Below are 23,083 nucleotides of genomic sequence, written 5' to 3' on the forward strand. Positions count from 1 at the left end.
GCTATAATGTCTCACGTTATACATTAATCTAGGGAGCGTCCTTAGATTATTGCTGTTCAGCTCCTCCTCCTCTTTTGGCAACTGTTGCTTGAAAGAATGTTTGTAACAGAATGGAGCACCCAGTCGTGCTTCTTGGTGAGATGCAGGGATACTCTGCTGCAGTAGTAAATGGTAGGTCAGCAATCCTTGACTGCAAAACATCTTTACAACTACTCCGCACATGACGGACCAAGACAGAGCAGTAGATAACAATGACATTAATCAAATTGAAGAGTTGCTTGCAGCTTGTACTCTACAAGGTGAGTGAAGGGAGCATGTGTGCACCTATAAAGTGTTATAGACTGTGTGACAGTCTGGAAATAATGGGGCTGGCGCAAAACAGAGATGTTGTCTTCCCCATAACTTTTCTTTTATCAGGCTACTAATATTTGCGAGTAGGGTAAAAATCCCAAGTCCACCTGAATGTATGTCCATGTAGTGAACATTGAGACTGAATGGCATTGGACTGCACAAGGAAATACTTGTTTTCCATCATACGCTTCTTGCACTGTCTTAATAACTTAAGTCAACTGTGTGGAGAGCTGGGTTTATGTATAGCGTATTAAAATGATTGATTCGTTTTTTGTAAGATCTGTTGCTAGACCATTTGTAGTACTGTGAAATTTCTTTCTTTAAATTATAAGCATTGTATGCATGCATCCACTAAAGTAATTGGATAATGGAGATACGCTGTTGGCAGTCTTATATTCTAATTTTTTTCCTCCCTTGTGCACTTTCTCCTGTCTTCCTTTTCTTCTTGTCCTAGCTCTTCCCGAACTTCCCCCCTCCTCTTTAGCTGGACCTCACACATTTTCACAAGGTAATTTGATGGAAGAGAAACCCTCCTGTCTTTTTCTTGAAAAGCCAGGAAATGGTAGGGGTTGGTACCTCATGGTTTTGATTATTAAGCTTTAATCATAATTAATTCCTATCTGGTCAGTTGGATTTCTTCCCAACTTAACCTTTGTTGGGTTTTTTAAAATATTCTAACAATGTATTTACTCTTGGGTACTGTTAAGAACTATGAAAATAATAAATACTAAAAGCATGTTAAGGGGCAAATGCCTTTTGAGTTACCACCACAAGTAGTTTGTGCTAGGGCACTTTGAAGTGCAAATAGATATTTTTGTCTCGTTTCATGTCGGCATAATGCAAATTCCTGCAAACATACTCAGTCTTAATGCTTTATGGGTTTTCTTTCTTGCTTGCAACTATCACAACTCCATTGCATTTCAGAGGCAGTATCTGCAGATATTTCAGCTATGTGTTGGTATTCAAGACTCCTGCTTTCTCCTCCCTCTAGTCCAGATCTGCCATAATTTAGTTTCATTCAGAAATTTGATCCCTGGAGGAAACTCTTTCCTTATTTAGGTTTGGTACCTTCAATACCAGATAACCTCAGTGAAGGTTGTGGGTGCTTGGCACCTCCCTAAATCAGACCCCAAATAACTTCCTCTGGTGCTTTCTAAGATATTTGTAGCCTCTTGACCTAGCTTTTATTCAGTATAAGAATATTTGAGAGGATTGGCCATCTCCCATTTGAGATTTAAAGCTAGCCGCCTTGTTTTCTGACAATTAATCTTTTAAGTATTTTTATTTTCCCTTTCAGTTCTGGGCACAGACAATGAAGAGCAGATAACAAAAACATACAGTGATGTTGACCTGCTTAAACATCTGTTAGCTGAGGTACAGTAATCCTCACTTATTTTTCTGTTTGTTTGTATTCTGGTGGTAGCCTATATGGATGCAACTTCTCTTTCAAAAATTACCAAAAACTAATTCAGCTGTCTGCATGTGAGAGAGAAAAGTAAATGCCTAGTATCTCTTAGATCTCACTTAAAATAGCATAACACTACCCAGACAATGGGGTCTGACACACAAGTGGGTTGTAAGAGGGTACTTAGTAGGCAGTACCAGCTGAGAAGAAAAAACATTTTAGCAGAATCTTTCACACCTTGTTGGGAGTTGATGAAAGGGAGGAAGCAGAGGATTTGCCTCCCATCTTTCTGCTACCTCTGCTCTGCCCTATCTTTCCCCCTCCTCCCAGCACCACTGTTTCTTTGCAGTACAACAGTCTGTTCTAGTGGAAACGGCACTGCAAAAGGTTGCATACAGTTTCTCAAAATGGTCCTTCAACAGAACTTGTACCACCCCAATCAAGCCACTTACCCCAAAATAAGAAGTCTAGCCGTATAATCAGTTTTCCTTTGTGTCCGTGACTTAGGGCTGTCCAAATGGCTGAAACGGGGCCACTATTGTGATCTACATCTCAAATAGTAAAGTGTTGAGAACCATTTGCTTTAACAGTTTACTGTTTAAAATGGATTGCAGGATATCAAGAGCTAGATAATATATTGAAGAAAGTTTAATTTGGCTACATTCTAAATGTAGTCTTTAAAAACAAAAACGCTTCTCTTTGTGAGCAGAGGGATCGGGACCTGGAGCTCGCAGCCCGGATTGGACAAGCTCTTCTTAAGCGGAACAATCTCCTGACAGAACAGAATGAAGCATTAGAAGAGCAGCTAGGACAAACCTTAGACCAAGTGAGTGACCTTTTTTTAACATGGCAAGATGAGGGACGTCTGTTTTAGTAGATGAGGCAGAAGGGTTTTTATTACAATAGAGGCAGGTAACTGCACCTATTCTAAAGATAGATTAAAATTTGCATTTGAATGTATTCTAATTATTAGGTGCATTATTCCAGTGAATATCTATGAGAATTGAATAGTGCAGTCAGTGAAGGGAACCTGAGGGTAGCTTGGTGTTGTTCTGAATAAAATTGTGCTTTCAGGAGGGGGACGATTTCAGATAATCTGATCTAACGTCCTGGCCTTATTATGCATAAATCCAAGGAGTTTATTGAACTTTGAACAAAGAATTCAGCTTCTGATTCTTTTGAGGCACTATCACCATTTTACAAGTGAGGAAATGGCCACAGAGATGAACTGATCTGCTTTACCTTGCACAAGAAGCCTGACATGAGGCCTGGGTTCTGTTCTAGAGTCTCACTTTATTAGGTTTTGAGCACAAATCCACCTCTTTTTCTTATTCAGCATTGTTACCTTTTTCCCCCTACTTTGTTCAAATTGATTTTACCTTTGTTGCCATTTTAGAGAAACTAATAAAGTATGAAATTATGTTGGCAGCCTGTCAACTATAAAGTTTCCCTCTTGTTTCCATGACAAGTGCATTCCAAATCTAGATTTTTTTCAGTTAAATGCTTGCAGTTGCACATGTAAACTAGCATGCTGATATAAAATGTGAGTTCACACCTGGCCAGACCATAAGTGGGTTTGTGTACTTGCATCAGCACTTAGATTTGCAAAGTAAAGCACACTTAACTTTCAGCATCTGAGCATCTTTTGTTTTCTTTTCTCCTTGACTTTTATACATTGCATCAAATACATTTTTTCAAAGGCAGAACCCTCCACCCCTCTTTTCCTGACAGACAGATAATGCCTTTCAGGTGCAGTTTGCCTTTCAAAGTATCAATAATGAGAAAAACTAATCGTACTCAATTTTACTGTAAAATGGGTTTCATTGTCTCCTCTTGCATGGTCTGTTTCAGACATCTTTAAAAATAGTTTAACTAGTTCTATAGCAGTCAGTTTTCAAGACTAAACAGAATCTGAGCTTCCAGTGTTAAATAAATAAATATGCTGGGCACAGTTTGCAGGGGGTTACCACAGTTTAAACTGAACTGAAGCATTTGGAACCTGAATCTTTTTGTAAACAAATGCATTTCCTGAACATAGGTTAACCAGTTGCAACATGAACTATCAAAGAAAGATGAATTGCTTCGTATCGTCTCAATTGCTTCTGAGGAAAGTGAGACGGACTCCAGTTGCTCAACACCACTTCGGTTCAATGAGTCCTTCAGTGTGTCACATGGTCTCTTGCAGCTGGATATTTTGCAGGATAAACTCAGGGAACTGGAGGAGGAGAACCTAGCTCTCCGATCAAAGGTATGCATAACTTCTACTGTATACAGCAAACTGTTCGTTTCATGTCGTAAAAATATAGGATTATGAGTGATCTCTGCACCTAATTATAGACGTAGACTCTAGCTCTGCTGTCTTCAGACTTCTCTCTTTGTCCATAGTTGTCTTCAAAGTTCATAATACCCAGCTTGTAGAGTGGCTTCATCCAACTGCACCACAGTGTCCTTATGGCATATGATATTAAATAAGTTTAATAAGTTAGTCATCTACCTAAAATTACCTAGGCCTTATGATTTGCATGGTGCATAATTATCTAAACCCATATTCAAGTTGTGGTATACTTTTTTGATGATACAAATGAGCCAACATGATTAAAAAGTTACAGCTTATCAGCTTGTCCTCTAGATGAGGAGTTTATAAGCTAAGAGCCCAATCTTTTAAACTCCATGTGCACAGAGTAGCACTATGAATTTAAATAAGACCATTTGTGTTTCAAATCAAATGCACAGATCTAATCTGTAGATATAAATAGTATGTTTTTATGAGGTCTGGAACTAGAGTTTAACGAAACTCTTAATGAATGATGGTGTTTGTGGAACCAAAATATAAGGGCTACAGGAAATAAGATGTACAGATACTTTTATTTATGATTAACCTATTTAAGCGTTACACAGTTTTGTGTGCTCCATTATAGCCTTCCATCATGAGAGTTATCACTGTCTGTAGTGCAAAAGCTTCTGATGGGCTTGAGCGTTTTTCTGCCATATGTGACTGCAGAGCACTGCAACCAGAGTTGTCTACAAAACTATCAACAGTGCCTCACTGTAAGGGACTCCATTCATTTGTATATATACAGTAATTAGTGCTGTACAGCTCTACTGCTCTTATTGCTTGGCATTAAAAATGTTGAAAGACGGGGTGGAGATGCACCTTTATAGGCTAAATAAGATCTATAGATCTATAGATGCAGATAATGTTGAAAAGAGGAATCAAAATTAAATCGTTCCTACTTCCTTAAAGTTCTCCCACCTGCTATGTGGGTTGCTCATTCCTGTGAGATGCCTCACAGTTTAAAGGTCTGTGTCAGACATTTGGTTTTTTGCCAAGTGATTCTGAGTAGCTCAGGGAAATGGAACTTTCATATCTCAGGTTTGGAAGTATGTAGCATGACTTCTAAAATACCAAATTGCCTCAAACCCTGGATTTAAAAACACTTTAGATCCTATAAAAAGCCTCAGTCAGTGTTAGGCTTAAGTTGCATGTTACAGCAGCTGTTTTGGCACTAAAATATTGCTGTGATGCAAGCTGGAATTTGGAGGTAGAGTGGGTATATTGGAATACAGAGCTTTTTCCGCTTTTTAGCCACATCCTTCCCATTTTTTTTCAATCCTCCTCCTCAACTGGTTTTCTTGAATAAAAATTAGATGGGAAAAGAGCAACAGCCTGTGGTTGTGGGGAAAATGGTTCATCAGGCTTCAAAGCTATAGAGGTGTTTTCTTTCTGATTGTGACTGTTCCCTGCTCTAACTTATCTGGCACCCATAATTCATGGGTGTGTACTGCTGCAAGACCTGAGGTTCATAGGCAGTGACCCCAGTGTCATCGGTACAAATCTGAGAGCAGCTAGTTCCAGTTCCTCTTTTTCAAACTTCCCATTCCCAATACCTCTCCACCCATCCTCCAAACTTCATCCCAGTCTGCTTCCCTTACCTCTCAAGATGGTCCATTTGCACTCACCACTTGTAGCAGGTATTTTCTTTCTTTGTGTACTCTGATCCAGCAGGTTGTGGGTGAAAACATTGGAGAGATCCACTTCCTGCACTTACGCTTAAGTATCCTGCATGTTCTGCAGCAGTCCACAGCTGCAACTGGAGGAAAGTCTTTCTTAATACTGAGCTGGAGCATTCCCACCCTGGACAAGAATCTACTGGGAATTATAAATAAGCACTATGTATCTGTACAGAGCATATGCAAACTGAGATTATTCAGTGATTTATAAATTGGACAGATTTGGGCAGATTTTCTTAGAAGTCTTTTGTATAGGATATGCCTCTGTGGTGATCTTTCTGCTCCAAAGCTTCTCCAAGAAAACATGATCAGGATTTTTTTAGTGAACAAAATAATATTTTTCTCCAGCCTGTTTTTTCTAAAGCCACTAAACCATTTTTTGGGCAGAAATTATTCCAAAAAAATTCAACCAGAGGCAGACATCCAACATGGAAAATTGCAACCTAAGTGGCTAAAGTTTGATGAAATAACTAACTCACAGTGAGTGTCAGACAACCTTAATGGGTTTTTTCCCAGCCCCCATCTACAATAAAAAGAAGGAAAAAAAAAAAAAAGAATTCTTGCCCTGCCAGTATGGAAGGGCCCTTTAACTGAGGTTGTGTTATGGCTTTATTGTGGTTTGTTACGTGACTCCCGTTGTTTGTATTAAATAGCAGCAGGCATATAAAACGGGTTGATTGGCTTAATTGCATACAAACTGTCAAGAGCTATTTAAAGTGCGTTTATCTGCAGTTCTTTTCACTGGAATAAATTTTTAAAACCAGTCACTGAACTTTCATAGATTTCGTAGATTTTAGGGTTGGAAGAGACCTGTTAGATCATAGTCTGTGCCCCTGCCCTGGGCAGAAATGAGTGCTGGGGTCAGATGACCCCAGCCAGGTGTTTGTCCCATCTCCTCTTAATTACCTCCAAGGAAGGGGACAGCACCACCTCCCTTGGAAATATATTCCATATTTTGGCAACCCTCACTGTAAATAATTTTTTCCAGATGTCCAGTCTAAATTTGCTGTCCTTCAGTTTATAGTGGCTGTTTCTAGTTACCCCAATGGGTGCCCTGGTAAACATCATATCCCTTATTTCCTGCTGCCCCCCTGATGAGTTTGCAGATGGCCACAAGATAACCCCTCAGCCTTCTTTTGTCTTGGCTGAAGAGATTCAGGTCCCTCAATCAGTCTTTGTAGGGTTTTTTCTGTAGGCCTTTAAGTAGACGGGAGCCCTCCTATGAACCCTTTCTAGGTTATCTACATCCCTCCTGAAGTGTGGCACCCAAAACTGGACACAATGAGCAAAATAATATTTTGCTGGACACAGTGAGCAAAATAATATTTTTCTCTAGCCTGTTTTTTCTAAAGCCACTAAACCATTTTTTGGCAGAAACTATTCCAAAAAAATTCAACCAGAGGCAGACATCCAACATGGAAAATTGCAACCTAAGTAGCTAAAGTTTGATGAAATAACTAATTCACAGCGAGTGTCAGACAACCTTAATGGGGTTTTTTCCCAGCCCCCATCTACAATAAAAAGGAAGGAAAAAAAAAAAGAATTCTTGCCCTGTCAGTACAGAAGGGCCCTTTAACTGAGGCTCACTGTGTCCAGCTATGGCCTGATCAGTGCTGCATAGAGGGGAAGTATCACCTCCCTAGACCTGTTTATGATGCACCTGCTTATGCAAGAAAGGGTGCAGTTAGCTTTACTTATTACCTCCTCACACTGGTGACTCATGTTCATTTTGGAGTCTATTACAACTCCAGGATCCCTTTCTGCAGTTGTGCTGCTTAGAGTGGTACCTTGAGGATTCTTCCTCCCCAGGTGCAGCACGTGACACTTAGCTTTGTGAAACTGCATCCTATTCTGTTCCGGCCACTTCCCCAGCCTGTCCAAGTCTGCCGGGGTTCGCTCCCTGCCCTCTAGTTTGTTTACCTCCCCCCATAGTTTGGTGTCATCTGCGAACTTGGACAGGGTGCACATTGCTACTGTTTAGTTTATTTATAAGAATTGGGTGCGACACTATGTCAAAGGCCTTTTAAAATCAAAGTAAATAACGGTCTACCTATATTCCTTCATCCAAGCATTTTGTGACCCAGTCATAAAAAGAAACCAGGTTAGTCAGGCAGGATCTGCCAGCTATGAACCCATGCTGGTTGCCCCTTAGCATTATTTTGCCAGCTGTTCCCTTTCTGATTAAGTCATCACCAATTACCAGCAAATTGCACCAAATGAAAGGTTATTGGGTAAAAAGAGGTCATGGTTGATGATTTTATATTTATCTGAAAGCACCTAGGATACCACAAGTGAAAAGGGAGATCCCATGCTGTATAAATTCTGTAGCAGGAGAAAATTGTTGGCCGAGAGAGCTTGCAGTCTAAATGACGAGGCAGATGAAGGATTGGAGGGACAGAGGGAAATATTCTTGCCTATTTTGTGAGCATTTGAAGGCTTATGTGGCTTTCGTAGGTATAGGTAACTTACCATTCGGTTGGCAGACTAAGGGTTCCTTCTTAGAAAAATATTTGTATGGGTAGTTAATTCTCAAGTAGCCTAGCTGTAACTGCTGCATTTATTCCTAAATTCCCCTAACATGGTTCGTGCCTTTTGACAACAACTTGCCCATTATTTTTAAATAGCCACTCTTCTACTTTTGTGTGCAAGATGCACACGGGTAAGGAAACCTGGCTTTAGTAAAACAAACTCAGCTAATGTTAGTCGCACAAGAAAAATAAGGTAGAAAACTTTTAATTGCAATAATCTTTGTAATAGTAAATTATTTCAGGTGCAAGCATGATCTGTAAGTTTAAATCTCTATAATTTTCTTGAAGGCTTGCCATTTAAAGACAGAAACTATTACATATGAAGAAAAGGAGCAGCAGCTAGTCAGCGACTGTGTTAAAGAGCTCCGTGAGTATCCAGGTTGTATCTCCTAATAGAAGCAAACACCTCTCCCCAGTTTCTACAGTACTTCTAGAGATCTAGCAGTATACAAAAATGTATTTATATGCTCACACATAGATAAATCTATGTGTATATTTATGGTCTTCAAGTTTAGAAATTATTTTCAGAAGTTGCTATTTAATAATGTTTTGAGTCTTGCTGTTTTGGCCCATTCGGGATGGTATTTGAGTTGGGGACATTTATTTCTACAGTCTTCACCATGACAGAATTGTGTCAAAAAATAAAAATGTGTGTATTCAGTATGGACTGAATGCCTGTCGGACATCTGTGATCTTAAAAAGAGAGCTAAGCCTAATAATGCTCATAGAAGCTGTTAAGGTGATGTCTGAGACTGTCACATTTGTCATTCTGAATCGTGGATTTTACATCTGTTTTTGATAGTGTTCAGTTGATCAGTACATGGTCTCTTGGGTACCCATTCTAAACATCCTGGATCCATAAGCATAGCTCCCATTACGTAAATGCATAGTAGACTTAAAAGCAGCAGCAGCTGCAATAAAATCTCTGTCTATAACAGTAATGCCTTTATTCTTTGTAGGTTACCTATCTGCAAGTATAACTACCTTACACAGATGTGCACATAGGGCATGGAATACAAGAGAACATATTTGATGTCTTTGCTGTTTTGTGTAATCTAGTGGGTTTTAACTTTTACTTGTACTGATGTGGTGCGTGCCTCCTTGCCTATGCACTACAAACAAGTACTTATCTTATGAGATTTATTTTATTCCATGTAATCACCATAAAAACTTGTTGATTTGCATTTTATTCTGTATAACAGTACAATACTCTGGATCAGTGCCTGTTTGAGTGCTTACTTGCTTTATTGCATCCTCCTTGAAGTTTTCAGTGAGAGGAAGTTGTCTTGCATAACCTTTCCACTGTACGACCAGTAAGAGGAATGTATTTGTTTGTTTGTCTAGTTTTATAGTTCACAAAGGCGTGCTGGGAACTTTAGACTCATAAAATGATTTTATTCCCAAAGAATTTATAATCAATATAGACGACACAGAAAAAGTGTTTCAGGAGGGGAAGTAGTTTTACTCTTTCTTACCACATTATTTTGAATCCTAACTCTAGACGTTAAGCTAATTTCCAATGGCTTAGATCTATTAATACATCATCCTTAACTTTCCAAAAACAGAATCATAAATCTGATGCTAGGAACCTTTTATATGCACTAAAATCATCCCTATGATGGGGGCTACTTGTACATCTTTCCCCTTCTTGGTCTTATATGCCTTAAGATGGCTCATGATTCCTCTACTCTTATATCCATATCTGGATAAGTGGTTGAGCTACATGGGATTGTGTATCACTGAGTCTTGGACACCTGTTTCTCCCCTTCAGCATGTCGAGACCAGTAATATTTACCAAAATTCATTTTAATAACATGTATTTTCAAAGTGTTTTTACTTAATTGTTGTTTAATGCTTTATTCTAGTTATTAAAACAGCAAAGTGGACTTGCGTGAGTAGTTATGTCATTTAGAAAAAACTAACAACTTATTGTAGATATGGTGATCCCTGCAGAACTGTTAGGTACCAATGTACCAGTGGGATGTCAGCACTGGGTGTAAGGGGTCATCCAGCATATTTAAGTTTCTTAAGTTTTCACAAGTGTCCTATCCTGTGCTTGATCTAAGGCCTGAGTTGGTTCTGTCAGAATTACTTTCCCTTTGAAGCTTATATGTTCACTTTTTTTTGCTGGGGAATTTCTGTTTTTGGTGTTTCTAGGAATGTGGCATTCTGAAGACTTATTGTTCTGTGTTTTAGGAGAAACAAATGTTCATATTGCTAGAATGACAGAGGAGTTATCGGAAAAGAGTGAGGAGTTGGTTCGCTACCAGGAAGAGATCTCATCCCTTTTGTCTCAGATTGTTGATCTTCAACATAAACTCAAAGAGGTGTGTACATACAGTATGGACAGGGTAACAGGATAGACGTTACAGCTTTAAGAGGATGGTTATTTCAGATGAAACTCAACTCGCTCACTAGAAGGAAAAGAGAAAATATGAACACCCTTGGGTTTTTTCTTTTTTTTTCCCTTCTGCTTTAGCATGTAATTGAAAAAGAAGAACTGAAGCTTCACCTGCAAGCTTCTAAAGATGCCCAGAGGCAGCTTACAGCAGAGGTATTGGAGACTTATTTATTTTTTAAAATAGGGGGAGAGAAAAAAAGAAATGAAGAGAGAAAAGGGGGTTTGTGTTGTTAGATCCTAGTGTGGACAGAGCCAAATGAAGGCAAGAGAACAGATTATTTTTTAATAACTCAGTCCAATCGTTCTGATGTCACACTCATGTAGTTATCACATACATGTCAGTATTCCTAAAGTACCTTGACAGGGTTGCAGATCACTTGTTTCTGTATTCTACTTTGTGTGAAAAAATACTGGGTTGCAATAATTCTTAATTATATAGATTTCTGATGGGTAAATGCGGGTTGTCATTGTAATAATGGCCTTGCTTCTCTTGACTGTAAGGTGTTGTTGGATATATTGATAACTTTTGTTTCCTGTTAAAGTTGCATGAGTTACAAGATCGGAATGCGGAGTGTCTGGGGATGTTGCATGAATCGCAAGAAGAAGTAAAGTATCTGCGCAGTAAAGCCAGCTCTGCTTCTCTTTGCCGACCCCACTCATGCGGAACATTTCCTGTGGTAATAATCCAGGGGTTTCTTCTTGCATTGTGTAGTCATACTGATGCGGCATAAGGCTGTAACAACAGTTCTTGGTAATATGAAACTACAAGGACCAAACCACAATTGCATATTTTTGTTATTAGAACTGCAAGAGAAACTATCCTTTAGGTGGCAAAAGGATTAATTCAATCTAATGACTTTTCAGCTCTTCTAAAATCTGAAATTATCTTTAGCATATACACATCGCGAGTCATTCATTCACTGTATAATGGCTTTTAAAATGTCCTTCTTTGTCTCCTACGTTCCCGTTGCTGATTTGGTTTCACGTGCATTGATACAACCTTTTCTTTCCTCACTCCCTTACCATCTCTCTGCATAAATTTAGCTAAGTTTTATACCAGACTGATTATGATGCCATGATAATTCTTTACAGGATTTTAATTTTTTAACAAGTATTTTATGAACCGGACTTCTCTGCATCTAGCTATTTTCCAGTGATTAAAATTGCTAGCGTGCTATACTGAGAAGTTCCAGTGAAACCTGGGGGAATGTACTTTTATATGGTTGCTCTCAGGAAATGGCTGATCACAGTAATTCCACACAAGATGATGTATGGGAAAATGCTGCCATTTTTAACAGCAATATTTATTCTGTAGTGAAGTAGCAGTGAAAAAACCCTGAGCCTAATGTTGATTTAAGGGTTTATTCTCTTGCAGGGATATTGCTACACCAGTAAACCCTTCCCACAAACAGTCACAACACTTAACAGTTACACCATCAGTGTTGTTGTTAATGGAACCAGTGGGTTACCCCAATACAATCATTTTTAGCTGATAACCTGAATTTTACTATGCAGGTTTGCTGTTACAGCTATACAGTGTATATCTTGTACTAATATCAGTTAGTAATGTATGGATGATAATAGAGCTTTTTTTAAAGTATGTTTAGTTCCAAAATTGCTCAGAACCCTTTTGGCTGTCCCTCCCCTTAACCCCTTCTTTCTTTCCTCTCCTCTTCAGGAATCTCTTGCAGCAGAGATTGAGGGGACAATGCGTAAGGAGCTGAATGTGGATGAAGAATCTGCCCTTTCTAAACAAAAGTAAGTTGAGCATTCTGCTTCACATGGAACAAAACAGGATGTACATGTGCCAATACCAGGTGTTGTAAGTCTGTAAATGGGGTGCAAGAGTTTGTTAGGAGAGGATAAACCTGGATAGTCCTCCTTGAACAAAAAGTCAATATCACTAATAGAAAATAACCTTCAAGCATTGGACACTTTTAAACAATTCTGTATATTTTCATAGAGGTAAAATACGTAGCTTTACTATGGAGTTTTATGGGAGCATTAAAAAGTTCACTGAAAGAATATTTTTTTATATTTAACTTTTGAAGGCTTATAAAATAGCTTCTATATTGTACTTGGTTTCATCCTTACTCTATATTGTACAGAGGGGAAACTAGAGCTGAAAGATGAATACCAGTTTTCAATACCTTGGAGGCCTGTTTCCATATGTAGGGACTATAGGTTTAAGCTCTTAAAATGTTCTTGATCTTGGAGGTTCCAGGGTGATACAAATATCACAATCTATCATTCCTTCAAGTTCATACAAGGTGGAAATTGCAGTCTTTGACAGGAGTACATCCCTCCTAATAATCTCTTCAGCTACAGGCAGGTTCTACTGCCTTTCTGGTATTTGCATCTCTATGGGAGGCTCCTACTACAAGGGTCAGCAGCTTTTGTAAATTGTGGTCCACAAATACGGGTTACAGAAAAGTTTATCCAGTGCACCAAGCTGAGATGGTATTAGTGTGGGAACTTGGCAGCAATAGGTGGTGGCCCAACTTAGAACCAAGTTTTGTTAATTCAGCCTGCTGTTGCTGAAAGGTTGCTGACCCTCATCTACCACATTCACATAAGTCTTTTAATAAACTGTTGCCTAAAACTGAGTGTTGTAACCTTCCCAAAATTGCTTTAGAAAGTAATAGTATTGGTGATTGGTCAGTTCAGTGTTGTGTAGATGTAAAAATTGTTACGCATGTGTATTTTCTATCTTTCAGGGTTCAGCAAAAGCGGGTATTTGATACTGTCAAAGTTGCTAATGTCACACGTGGTCGCTCTTTCTCCTTTCCTGCCCCACTACCGATCCCAGGATCTAATCGTTCAAGCGTTGTTATGACAGCAAAGCCCTTTCAATCTGGCTTACGTCAGTCAGAGAGCAAGGTACAGCTGGCCAGAAGGAGCAGTTCAGAGGAAATCGCGAAGTAAGGAAAAGGATGATATAATTTTAGTAAGGAAAAGGATGATATAATTTTAGATTATCTGTGCTAACACACACATTGGAATTATCATTCTGACTCCAAAATTTAAATCTAACCAGTACCTCTGTTATACGGAAGGGGAATACTGTCCTTTAGTAATGAGCACATTTGTCTTAATTCCCTTGCCTAATTTCATGTTCCCCACAGGGATACCTCAAAACTGGGCCAGCCTGGAACCACAGCAGATAATGATTTAACTACAGCTCTGCATAGACTCTCCCTTCGTCGGCAGAACTACCTGAGTGAAAAGCAGTTCTTTGAGGAGGAATGGCAGCGCAAGATGCGTTCACTGGTTAACCAGAAAGAAGAGAGTAGCGGTTGCAGCACACCAACAGAGAGTTCCCTTTCCCTGGGGACAAACTCAGAACTCATGGACTTTTCTGGGAGCTGTAGCAGCTTCCGTATGTTTGTGCCAGAGAAACTACAAATCGTGAAACCTCTTGAAGGTAAGAGAATGATTTACATTCGGTCTCCAGCAAATGATGATGTTCACAGAGCTGGACTTGTAGAGAAATGGCTGCATTTAACAATTAAATCAGAGTTTCTCTGCACATTGATGTTTTTGCATCTGGGTGTTGACTTTTTGCACTGCAGAATCAGAAGCACTTGGAGAATAAGTTTTTTTCCTTAAGGCAGACACCTGCTAAAAGGTTTCCACCTAACTAGCTCAGACGACCCAAGTGCAATGGCAGGTTTGTTCTAGTATTTGATATTTCCTGTTTTAATTCTTTTATCCACCTAATTCCCCTTGTATTTCATGATAGCAGCAGTAGTTGGCCAGGTAGTTTTGGCAGTATATTTCAAATACTCTTTATGGCATAGTGATAAGAGACTGCTTCAGACTGGTTTGTTTGGGGTTTTTTTGACTCATTAGGATCTCAGACCTTGTTTCACTGGCAGCAACTTGCTCAACCCAACTTGGGCACCATCCTTGACCCACGGCCAGGTGTTGTCACAAAAGGCTTCACTCTACTGCCTGAGGATGTTGTCTACCACATCTCTGACTTGGAAGAGGATGATCAGGAAGAAGAAGAAGGAGGTATAACTTTTCAAGTGCAACAATCCTTTTTGAAGGAAAGGACATGTCCAGTGCCAAAGCCAGTGCCAGGGATCTTTCTGCCATCTATTACTTCAGCAACAGTACCACTCACTGGTAAGAATAATAGATAATATTATGATATCTTTCCTTTGATCTCTTGCTGGAGTTATCACACCACTTTTGTTGCTTTCTTGTTATGGTCTTTTTTTTAGTAATTTCTTCAGATTTTATTGGCTCAGTAGAGGTAAGCCAGGTTGTATTTGGAGAGGGCGGCTTCCAAGGATCCTCTAAGAACTGCATTTATAATACTGTTAAATCAGGAGATGGTACTTGCCTTTCCAGTCTGTACTGCTAGGTAGCACTGTGCTGCTGGAAATCTTTTGTTGGATGAGACCAAAAAACTATTTCTTGACCAATTGTCTTCTTCCAAAGAAAATATCCATATTATAAAGTGTTATATATTATATCAGGGGTTTTCAACCTTTTTCAATAAGTGCACTCCTGGCAGCTGGATGTGGAGCAGGAGGTAGCGGTGGCTACATGCGGAGCAGCAACAGCACAGGGTGGTAGGTAGTGGTGGCTGCCCCATGCAAGCTTCCCTCCCCCCCCCGCCATCTGGCTAGCTGGGTGGTGCCTGTGCAGCCTGCAGAAAGGTGCCACTGCCCTCTCTCTGCCCCTGCTTCTGGGAGGCAGCAGCACTCTGTCCTTGCCCACCCACACCTACCCCTTAGAGCCTTTCCAGTTACCCCCAGGAGTACACGTACCCCCAGTTGACAACCCCTCCCTGTATTATATTTTTTAGAAGTGTGTGTGTGTGTGTGTGTGTGTGTGTGTGTGTGTGTGTGTGTGTGTGTGTGTGTGTACACACATATACATATATATTATTTTTAATTGAAGTGTTTTATTCAAAAATTTAAAACTTGTTATATGGAAGCTCTCCTTTTTCTGCTAGAAGTCAGTAATTTCTATGTCTTTTGGAGCATTGAGAAATACATTTTTTTTAATTTAAAAATTCTGGTTCTCTGATCCTATAAATTACTTTGCAGGGCTCAATTTTATGTTATAATGTATTTTGTTCATAGAGATTACCTCTCAAATCTGTTTTTCCTTGAAGTCTCAGAGGACAGCAGTTAGAAAATGTTAACTCAAGCACCCTTCAGAATGACTAATGTAATTATTTCTATTGTTTCCATCTTCCAAGCACCTTACAAACAATGATTAGTTCTTGCCACACCTGAGGCGTATTCATATTTCTATCTCAGTTTGACACCTAAAACTGAGACTCAATCATTTGTATTGTGATGCTGTAGGAGGCTTTGTCAGAATTGGGAGTGTGCCCAGGTTCCACACTCAGTCTTGTACACACAACGCTGTGTAATACTGCCTATGTCCAGGACCTACTGAGAGCAAATTGAAGCAAGTTAAAGCAGGAGCCACTAAATACTGAGTAGTCCTAATTTCAAGTCATCTTGTAATGAAAACCTCCAAAGGAAGGGATCAGAACCTTCTTTAAATTAACCAACATGAGTAACTTTTAAATTGAACGTGTTTGTCCTTGGGGGACTTCCCTTTTAAATTGAAAAACAAATCCAATACTAATGGTATCTTGCCTTAAATTTTTTTTCCCTTTCTTTTTCTGCCTTCATTTGATATGACTTTTTCTACATTGCAGCCTCAAACCCAGGGAAGTGTCTCTCCTCTACTAACTCCACCTTCACCTTCACTACATGTAGGATCCTTCACCCCTCTGACATCACTCAGGTTACCCCCAGGTATGAATCAAACCATTACTATGTGGAAATGAACTTCAGATATGGAAAGGTCTAGGGAAAAATAAGGGTACCAGAATTTCCCAGTAATTGTAAGAGTGAAGGACACTGACAGTTGACCTTTTGATTTCCATAACTGTCTCATAAAATGAACAAAGGTGGTTTTGATATTACCAAATTTGGATGGCTAAATGGAAATATAAATTATGGAATTCACTGTTGTGGTGAACTTAGTAAAACATTTTGATTCACTTTTTAAATAAAACCTAGTTACGGTCTTCTGGCTACCTGTGTAAATATTTGGTCTAATACAGGGAGATGATCACACTTTATACTTCTGGGTATATTGTGAAAGATGGCCACCTTTGGCATTTAGTATTATTTACAACTTGATAGAGATGGCCTGCCTGCTGGATCATAGATTTGGTTGCCTGATATTCTTGTAAATTAAATACTATTTTAAGGTGCTGGTGTCTTTTCTAATCTGATGTAGTAAACCCTATGTGAATTCACCAAGTTCTTCTACAAAAAGTCTGGGTCTGGTCTGAAACTTTCTGCTTATTCCACCCAATAAATTGGTATTCCAGAAAACTGCACCACCTTCCAAATTACAATCTGGTGATGTTTTCTGAAGCATTGAGGTAGATTTTTTTTTTTTTTAAATACACGTAAAAAAAAAGTGCTGGACTCTAAGAACTCCCAAAGTTGGTTTATATTGGGTCCTTTAGGATTTGATATGTTGATGTAAAACTTACCTATTGATATGTCAGTTTGCTACCTTTTTAAACCATTGCATAATTTTTTTCTCAGTTTTGGTTCTCCAGTGTTTTGGATTTTGTTTGATTTATATTTCTGAATGTCTTAAGTGATGCCATTATTATAGTTGCACTGAATACATGCTTTGTTTATTTTTTTTAATTGTTTTTCTCTGTGTTATGTGAAAGATGCCAGAGGAAAGTGCAATAATAACGATACTCCGTGTGTGTGTCTGTTTCAGTTCCACGTACATACCATTGTCACTTGGAAATAGTGGCAGCAGTACTATCAACACAATGGTCAGCTCCCCAGCCATGTCTTACAGACTGAGTATTGGAGAATTTCTCACCAAGAGGAGAGACTCTACTACCACCTTCAGCAGCACTAGCAGTCTGGCTAAACTCCTGCAAGAACAAGGCATTTCTGCCAAGGCTCATGATAATCCCATCTCAGAAAAACTGTCTCTGCTACAGCCCCCACAAACCCTTCCCATTCCTTCCACTCCACCAAATTCTCCTTCTCATTCTTCTCATCTTTCCCCCTTGCCATTTGAGTCTCGAGCACATCTCTCTGAAAATTTCCTAGCATCTCGACCAGCTGAAACATTCTTGCAGGAGATGTATGCCCTGAAGCCATCCCATAACTCTCCTGACGTAGGCCAACTGAAGATGAACCTGGTGGAAAGGTTGAAGAGGTTGGGTATTGTCAGAGCAGTTAAACCCCCTGAAGCAGGGGGCAATGGAAAAAATGAAGGGCCTGAAGTTGGCCTGAGAAAGCAAGACTCTGCTGTCTTCTTAAGTGCAGGTAGCAACTTAATGGGTGGACTGAGAAGGAATCAGAGTCTTCCAGTCATGATTGGGGCCCTTGCAGCTCCAGCTTTCACATCCTCATCAAAAATGGGCATCTTGAAGGAAGACGGATTTACCCAAAAGTGACAGACTTTTATCAGGAAAGACAATGCATAAAGGATACATATCTGATATAGGCACGGATTGATATGTAGCAGCTGCAGAAGGCACGTGCATGTTGAAAGGTGCAAGAGAGGGGAAAGTAGAGGAGCTGAGGAAGAGGTGTGCACACACACAAAGATTTGAAGAAGAAAGTATTGGAAAGAGAGCAAAGGAAAGAAAACCAAAGCCAAGCCTTGAGGTCCTTCATGCATCTTAGTAGTTTGAACAAAAGGAAAAAACAGAAACAGGCATTTATTGCTATTTGTACCTTTAAGCTGGTGTCTGAGGACATAATGTATTGTAATGTTTTTTTTCATTTTTCCATATTAATGGGATTACTTTAGCAATTTGTAGTGGTCATAATGGGCCATTTAGATGCTGTTGTTTCTTTTAGCGCTATAGTTGTCTTGTGCTAGACAAAAATAATAGGTGCAAATCCCTCTTCCTAGTGAGTAACAAGTACAGAACAACTTCTTTTTTTCTGGGGGAGGGCTCGTTTCCAATTCAGAAACTTAATTCTGTATAGAAAACACTATTTCCATTTGAAAACAGAAATTGGGGTCAGGATTTTTATTTTTGGATAAGTCCAATGGTGCTAGTGGCATATTAAGAGAATAGTTTCTTTTCAAACTTTCTTAAGGCTGTTAAAAGCACACTGAAGGAAGTGCAGTCAGGAAGACTGAATCAGGAGACTGCATATTACAGGAAAAACTTTTATGTCAAGCTAGGAAAATTTTCCAAAGTATACTATGTATATTTTTAATGAGAACTTTTATTTGCACAAAAAAATCTCAGGCACACTTTTATATTACAAAAGGTAGTAAAACCTAGGTGCTTGATTCAGGTATTACTTGTACTTCGATCAAACAGGGAACATAACAGAAGATAAGAGCAGTTCTATGACTGATTCTTCTCTTGAAATATGGATATTCTCTACATTTTGAGAGAACATTTTCTAAAAGGCATATATATACATAATGCATTTCACATTTAAGTCCACTTCTCTGAGTCTAGGTAGGATTCTCTTAAACAAATTTCATTGAAAAAACAATCCAGGAAAACTGTTCTCTAACGATGTAGTACAAAAACAGATATTCAAGACTGGCACTAAAGCAGAAAGTAAGATTAGAAACTAGTGCTTTTGGTTGCTACTTTTATTAGAAGGTGATCTGTATCTCCTTTGGAGAACACTTCCAAACCTGTTTCTCAATGAAACTAGTAAGAGACGCTTTGTGCATTGTAAAATTTAGTTCTGTCCTTTGTATGTCAGTTGATGGGACACTTCAACCCTTATTGTGTTAGGTTTGGGGAAAATTCTAGCTGTAACTAAGCATAAGAATTTGATTCTTTGCTGAGGTTCTAGGCATATTTGAATGATCTATTCCAGAAGTTGGCAACCTTGCAGGAGCAGCAAGCCATATTAGGGCAGTCCACCTTCCCCTGCCATCTGCCTGCCCAGCTCCCTTGGCCCTTGCTAGCTGCATGTTCCTATTCCGTGCTCCCCCTTTACTGCCCACTCCCTTTGCCAGCTCCCCACCCACCCTCGCTGTGTTCCCAACCCAGGTACCTGTGTTCTCGACCCAGCCACCATTTCTCCTATGCTCCCATGCGCCCAGTCTGTGCACCTGCTTCCCTTGCCAGCTCCAGATTCCCCCTGCTAGCTGCAAGCCAGATGAGATCACTTGGCAGGCCAACTCCAGTCTATACCCATAGGTTGCCAGCCACTGAACTATTTTATGGTTTATAAAGTAGTGACATGCTGATATCCTCCCCAGGCTGATCAAGGGAATGGACCGTTGCTGGTAAACCTGGTGCAAGCAAGGCTTTAGTCTCTGTGTCATAGAACAGTTCATTTGTAACCTAATGGTATCTGGAGAGAACTGCTGTTGTTGTGGTTTTAAGCCCCATCTCTCTGCAACTCATCCAAACAACCAAAATGGACTCAAGTTGCTCAAGTGTCGTTTGTGATGGATTAGACCAGCATGCATACTATGAAGGTTCACACCACACTGAAAGATCAAACCAGGGTTTCAAACTGTTTCGGCTGGATGGTCTTTACCTGCACTGGAACAGTTTCTGGTATGGATTTTAATACATTTTAGTCTCATTCACATTGGCCAGCCCACACCATGATTAGTTTTGGCCATAACCATGTTGTAACAGTTTTGCTTAGTAAGGGTGGTCAGGCTCCAAGCTGACACCTTTGGGGAATATATTGGGGAAAGCAGGTATAACTGTCAAGGGCACACCTATCCTAATCTGAGTTCTGGCCACTGCCAGGATGAACATAGGAGCTTTAAATAGCAGAGGACAGAAAATTACTGTGAAGTTGTTTTGTCTTATTTCATGAAGTATCCTTTCCTACTTATCCAGCCCTTTCTGTATGTTAGTGATGCTTCTGGATATAGTATCAACATATATATAAAAAATCTCAAATACTTCAGGCTTATGCATGGATCCTAAGGTGCCATGCCCAAGAGCATTCAGTAGCGTTGGTAGTTGCCTTTTTGCACTAAGCAAAATCCTGTACTACTTTAAAAAGATATTACATGAAGGAACTTATTTAAAATGCTTTATACGGGTTAATTCTGGTATAAGTGACAAGTGTTCCCAGTTCAGGTTTGTTGTCTTCGCTTGGTTCCACCCTGCCACCCCCAAGGTTTGTAGTGCCCGAGACTCGTGCCAGGCTTTGCCTTGGTAAGCAAGATAAATGGAAAGGGGGTGTTTTATTTGCTGTCTGAGGAACCAAGTGTCTAGTGAACTGCAGATATGTAGGGAAACAGTGATGAAGTAGTAGACAAGTCAGACAGTCTTGTATATTCAGAGAAGACCGTAGTGTCCCAAGTTAATGTCCAGTTTATGTACATTTATTATAGAAATAACTGTAAACTGCAAGTAGCTTTTTAAATGTATTCAATAATTTAGAATTAATATGTGTATTTCTAAGCAGATTTGCTTAGAATTGCTACAGATGTTTGCTACATATGCTTATTATCAGCAGAAAAAGCAAGTCAGCTAACTTAGACTTTCACAGACCACATTTCTGTCAGAGTTAATTTAAAAGCACAATAATTTAAACACATGTTTGTCCAAATGGAGTGAAGCCTTTTTAAAAGTTGTTTTGATTTGAGTGTCAGGGTATTTCAGCCAAAAAAAAAGTATAATCTGGTCTGGTCTAATCCATGGTATGGAGATGTCTAATAAAGTGTTTGTAGAACAGTTTGTCATGAAATACCTGCCTAAAGCAGGAAGACAATGAAAGCAGAGCATGTACAGAAATGTGGGATTTGTTATTATCCATTGAGTCAAAGCTTTGGTGCAATACTGTTGAAGCTTTATCTTGCAAATTTACATCATGGATACTCGTATCTGTTTTGTCTAATTTTCAGTGTCAGGGAAAATTAAACTTGGAGGATGTAGCAAAGGCTTGTGCCAAATCTGGGAAGGCAGCTTTTAGAGAATGGCTTTCTTGATGATGATGGCATATTTAGTTGCTGGTGTTTCAGAAAAAATGATCAATTTGTCTGCATCCCAGCAGGGACTATGCATTTGCAGGATTGAGAAAGCTAAGCTTCAGTAAAAGGGTATTGATGATAAATTCAGGGTGTCTTAGACAGCAAGTAATAATTACATTTGAGAGTGGCCCTATAGCCACAAACTGCAGGGTGGAACAAAAATTGGAGGTACAGGTAGCAAAAGGAAGTTAGCCATTGCTTTTATTATGGAAGACCCTCAGAAGGTGCAAGTGAATGGGGTTCCTGCAGTGTCGGCCTTATTCATGTTTTTACACATACTTTGGTAAAGTACACATTTAACTGAGGGCTATTAAGTCTTCCTAGCTGAACTTCTTTGGTGTAAACCTCTTACAAACCTGTATGATATTAATACACAGAGATGGTAAAATGGGATGTTAGAAGAAAGTCAACTGTAATGAAAACGGCATACTTCTGTATGCTGAGCAAAGGTTTGAGATCTGAATCCTGTCTAGTTGCACAGGATATTTGTGCAGACTTTGGGATCTACAGATACAAGGGTTTTTTGTTCATCTGCTTTTTGCACTTAAATATTTGTTTTATAGTGGAATGTAAAATTTGATAATAAATATGTATAACATGCCTTTTTACATTACATTGGCTATATGGTGTGGTTTATTCCAGACATTTTATTATACTATTAAAGACAGGTACTTTGACACCTGCTTAATGTTGTCTTGTACTTGCTTGTTTGTTCATCTTGCAGCTACTAAGAGCACTTAGCAGTAGGGTGAAACCTATCAAGAAGCAAAGGGAGACTTTAGACATCTCTCCCTCATACTTGTGTAAACCCAGCCAGCTTTCTCTGTTTTTCTGCCAGCTCCTACTAGCAAGCCTTGGACTTCCCCACCCCAAACCCAAGGCCTCGCTTCTTTTTGGGCTGGAAAGCAGGGATCTCTTTAGAGAGTTAACTAGCCACATTAGTCTGAAGTCAAGGAGAAGGCAGGGTAGATTTGCCCCTTATAAACTAACTAAATCCAGATATGCAGAAGCTTTTGTAAGTAGCAGGTTACTTCATCACCTGCTATGTAGAGCAAATCTCCCCAGTTTCTGCTTGGCCTTTTATAGGAAGGATGTAATCAAGATTTTTACTTCCTTCTTCCTGGTAGTTGCCATCATGACATGAATTGTACTAAATATCTGTCAGAATGGGAGAAAAAATTTAAACTAAATTATTTTGATGGCTGGCAATTCCTCCCTCCTTTTTCTTAATATCTGTGTGTGGATCTCCTTCATGTATGCACGTTCCATATAAGAGTTTTTAAAATGCATTTTGTGGCCGTGTCTATTCAGAGATGTGCAGAGGCCCCGCGTGCCCTCATGCTCCCCATCCTAAGGCCATAAACAGAGCAGCCCCAACCA

General features: G+C 39.4%; 1 protein-coding gene across 6 annotated transcripts in view; it reads left to right on the top strand.

Moving 5' to 3' along the window:
• The window catches only part of TRAK2 (trafficking kinesin protein 2), a 43,342-nt gene extending 20,967 nt beyond the window's left edge, over positions 1 to 22,375 (top strand). For 3 of the 6 annotated variants that reach the window (XM_090045111.1, XM_090045112.1, XM_090045109.1), the window contains exons 4-17: positions 806 to 859; positions 1,649 to 1,725; positions 2,466 to 2,582; positions 3,795 to 4,004; positions 8,584 to 8,674; positions 10,492 to 10,622; positions 10,775 to 10,849; positions 11,239 to 11,373; positions 12,375 to 12,454; positions 13,414 to 13,617; positions 13,822 to 14,120; positions 14,549 to 14,827; positions 16,386 to 16,485; positions 17,480 to 22,375. In XM_090045111.1, coding sequence (XP_089901237.1) covers positions 806 to 859; positions 1,649 to 1,725; positions 2,466 to 2,582; positions 3,795 to 4,004; positions 8,584 to 8,674; positions 10,492 to 10,622; positions 10,775 to 10,849; positions 11,239 to 11,373; positions 12,375 to 12,454; positions 13,414 to 13,617; positions 13,822 to 14,120; positions 14,549 to 14,827; positions 16,386 to 16,485; positions 17,480 to 18,173 — 2,546 coding nt within the window. In that variant the 3' untranslated portion in view covers positions 18,174 to 22,375. The remainder of the gene's footprint in view (positions 1 to 805; positions 860 to 1,648; positions 1,726 to 2,465; positions 2,583 to 3,794; positions 4,005 to 8,583; positions 8,675 to 10,491; positions 10,623 to 10,774; positions 10,850 to 11,238; positions 11,374 to 12,374; positions 12,455 to 13,413; positions 13,618 to 13,821; positions 14,121 to 14,548; positions 14,828 to 16,385; positions 16,486 to 17,479) is intronic. The other 3 variants (XM_090045113.1, XM_090045114.1, XM_090045115.1) reach the window with 3 other exon arrangements.
• Positions 22,376 to 23,083: the final 708 nt, after the last annotated feature.

This window comes from Crocodylus siamensis, chromosome 4 (genome assembly GCF_052110815.1).
Source record: "Crocodylus siamensis isolate JL-2025a chromosome 4, ASM5211081v1, whole genome shotgun sequence".
Lineage (NCBI taxonomy): Eukaryota > Metazoa > Chordata > Crocodylia > Crocodylidae > Crocodylus > Crocodylus siamensis.